A 2500-nucleotide genomic window follows, 5' to 3' on the forward strand; every position below is an offset into this window, starting at 1 on the left:
GGAACAGGGTGCGAGGGAACAGTGAGATGAGGATGAGGTGAGGAACAGGTGGAAGGGTGGGAGGAGGTGAGGATGTGGGGTGAACAGGTGAGGATGGGATCAGGTGATGGAACAGTGAGGAGATGAGATGCAGGGTGAGGATGGAACAGGTGAGGATGTGGACAGGGTGAGATGCAAGGTGAGGATGCACGGAACAGGGTGAGGATGCAAGGAACAGGGTGAGGATGCAAGGAACAGGGTGAGGATGTGAGGAACAGGGTGAGGATGAGAGGAACAGGGTGAGGATGAGAGGAACAGGGTGAGGATGAGAGGAACAGGGTGAGGATGCGTGGAACAGGGTGAGTGCGGGAACAGGGTGAGGATGCAGAAACAGGGTGAGGATGCGGAAACAGGGTGAGGATGCAGGACAGGTGAGGATGCAAGGAACAGGGTGAGGATGGAGGAACAGGTGAGGATGCGGGAACAGGGTAGGAGGAGTGAGATGCATGGAACAGGGTGAGGATGCATGGAACAGGGTGAGGATGCGAGGAACAGGGTGAGGATGCAAGGAACAGGGTGAGGATGAGAGGAACAGGGTGAGGATGCAAGGAACAGGGTGAGGATGTGAGGAACAGGGTGAGGATGCAAGGAACAGGGTGAGGATGCGAGGAACAGGGTGAGGATGCATGGAACAGGGTGAGGATGCAAGGAACAGGGTGAGGATGTGAGGAACAGGGTGAGGATGCATGGAACAGGGTGAGGATGCAAGGAACAGGGTGAGGATGCATGGAACAGGGTGAGGATGCATGGAACAGGGTGAGGATGCATGGAACAGGGTGAGGATGCAAGGAACAGGGTGAGGATGCAAGGAACAGGGTGAGGATGCAAGGAACAGGGTGAGGATGCATGGAACAGGGTGAGGATGCAAGGAACAGGGTGAGGATGCAAGGAACAGGGTGAGGATGCATGGAACAGGGTGAGGATGCAAGGAACAGGGTGAGGATGCAAGGAACAGGGTGAGGATGCAAGGAACAGGGAACAGGGTGAGGATGCAAGGAACAGGGTGAGGATGCAAGGAACAGGGTGAGGATGCAAGGAACAGGGTGAGGATGCATGGAACAGGGTGAGGATGCAAGGAACAGGGTGAGGATGCAAGGAACAGGGTGAGGATGCAAGGAACAGGGTGAGGATGCAAGGAACAGGGTGAGGATGCAAGGAACAGGGTGAGGATGCGAGGAACAGGGTGAGGATGCAAGGAACAGGGTGAGGATGCAAGGAACAGGGAGAGGATGCAAGGAACAGGGTGAGGATGCAAGGAACAGGGTGAGGATGCATGGAACAGGGTGAGGATGCAAGGAACAGGGTGAGGATGTGTGGAACAGGGTGAGGATGCAAGGAACAGGGTGAGGATGCATGGAACAGGGTGAGGATGCAAGGAACAGGGTGAGGATGCAAGGAACAGGGTGAGGATGCATGGAACAGGGTGAGGATGCACGGAACAGGGTGAGGATGCAAGGAACAGGGTGAGGATGCAAGGAACAGGGTGAGGATGCATGGAACAGGGTGAGGATGCATGGAACAGGGTGAGGATGCGTGGAAAGGGGGGGAGGATGCAAGGAACAGGGTGGGGATGGTGGAACAGGGTGAGGATGCAAGGAACAGGGTGAGGATGCATGGAACAGGGTGAGGATGGTGGAACAGGGTGAGGATGCAAGGAACAGGGTGAGGATGCATGGAACAGGGTGAGGATGCATGGAACAGGGTGAGGATGGTGGAACAGGGTGAGGATGCAAGGAACAGGGTGAGGATGCATGGAACAGGGTGAGGATGGGTGGAAGGAAAGACAGGGTGAGGATGTTGGAACAGGGTGAGGATGCAGGAACAGGGTGAGGATGGTGGAACAGGGTGAGGATGCAAGGAACAGGGTGAGGATGCATGGAACAGGGTGAGGATGCATGGAACAGGGTGAGGATGCGAGGAACAGGGTGAGGATGCGGGGAACAGGGTGAGGATGCACGGAACAGGGTGAGGATGGTGGAACAGGGTGAGGATGCAAGGAACAGGGTGAGGATGCATGGAACAGGGTGAGGATGGTGGAACAGGGTGAGGATGCAAGGAACAGGGTGAGGATGCGTGGAACAGGGTGAGGATGAGCGGAACAGGGTGAGGATGAGAGGAACAGGGTGAGGATGAGAGGAACAGGGTGAGGATGAGAGGAACAGGGTGAGGATGCGTGGAACAGGGTGAGGATGAGAGGAACAGGGTGAGGATGCAAGGAACAGGGTGAGGATGCATGGAACAGGGTGAGGATGCAAGGAACAGGGTGAGGATGGTGGAACAGGGTGAGGATGCAAGGAACAGGGTGAGGATGCATGGAACAGGGTGAGGATGGTGGAACAGGGTGAGGATGCGTGGAACAGGGTGAGGATGCATGGAACAGGGTGAGGATGCATGGAACAGGGTGAGGATGCAAGGAACAGGGTGAGGATGCATGGAACAGGGTGAGGATGCATGGAACAGG

General features: G+C 56.1%; 1 protein-coding gene across 1 annotated transcript in view; it reads left to right on the forward strand.

The window, feature by feature from the left end:
* Positions 1-127: 127 nt before the first annotated feature.
* Positions 128-2500, forward strand: part of LOC122256383 (uncharacterized) — a 34683-nt gene continuing 32310 nt past the window's right edge. Inside the window, exon 1 of the mRNA XM_086532492.1 lies at positions 128-178. Coding sequence (XP_086388618.1) covers positions 128-178 — 51 coding nt within the window. The remainder of the gene's footprint in view (positions 179-2500) is intronic.

The sequence above is a fragment of the Penaeus japonicus genome, unplaced genomic scaffold (assembly GCF_977035675.1).
Source record: "Penaeus japonicus unplaced genomic scaffold, GWHDUDI00000001_assembly GWHDUDI00000037, whole genome shotgun sequence".
Lineage (NCBI taxonomy): Eukaryota > Metazoa > Arthropoda > Malacostraca > Decapoda > Penaeidae > Penaeus > Penaeus japonicus.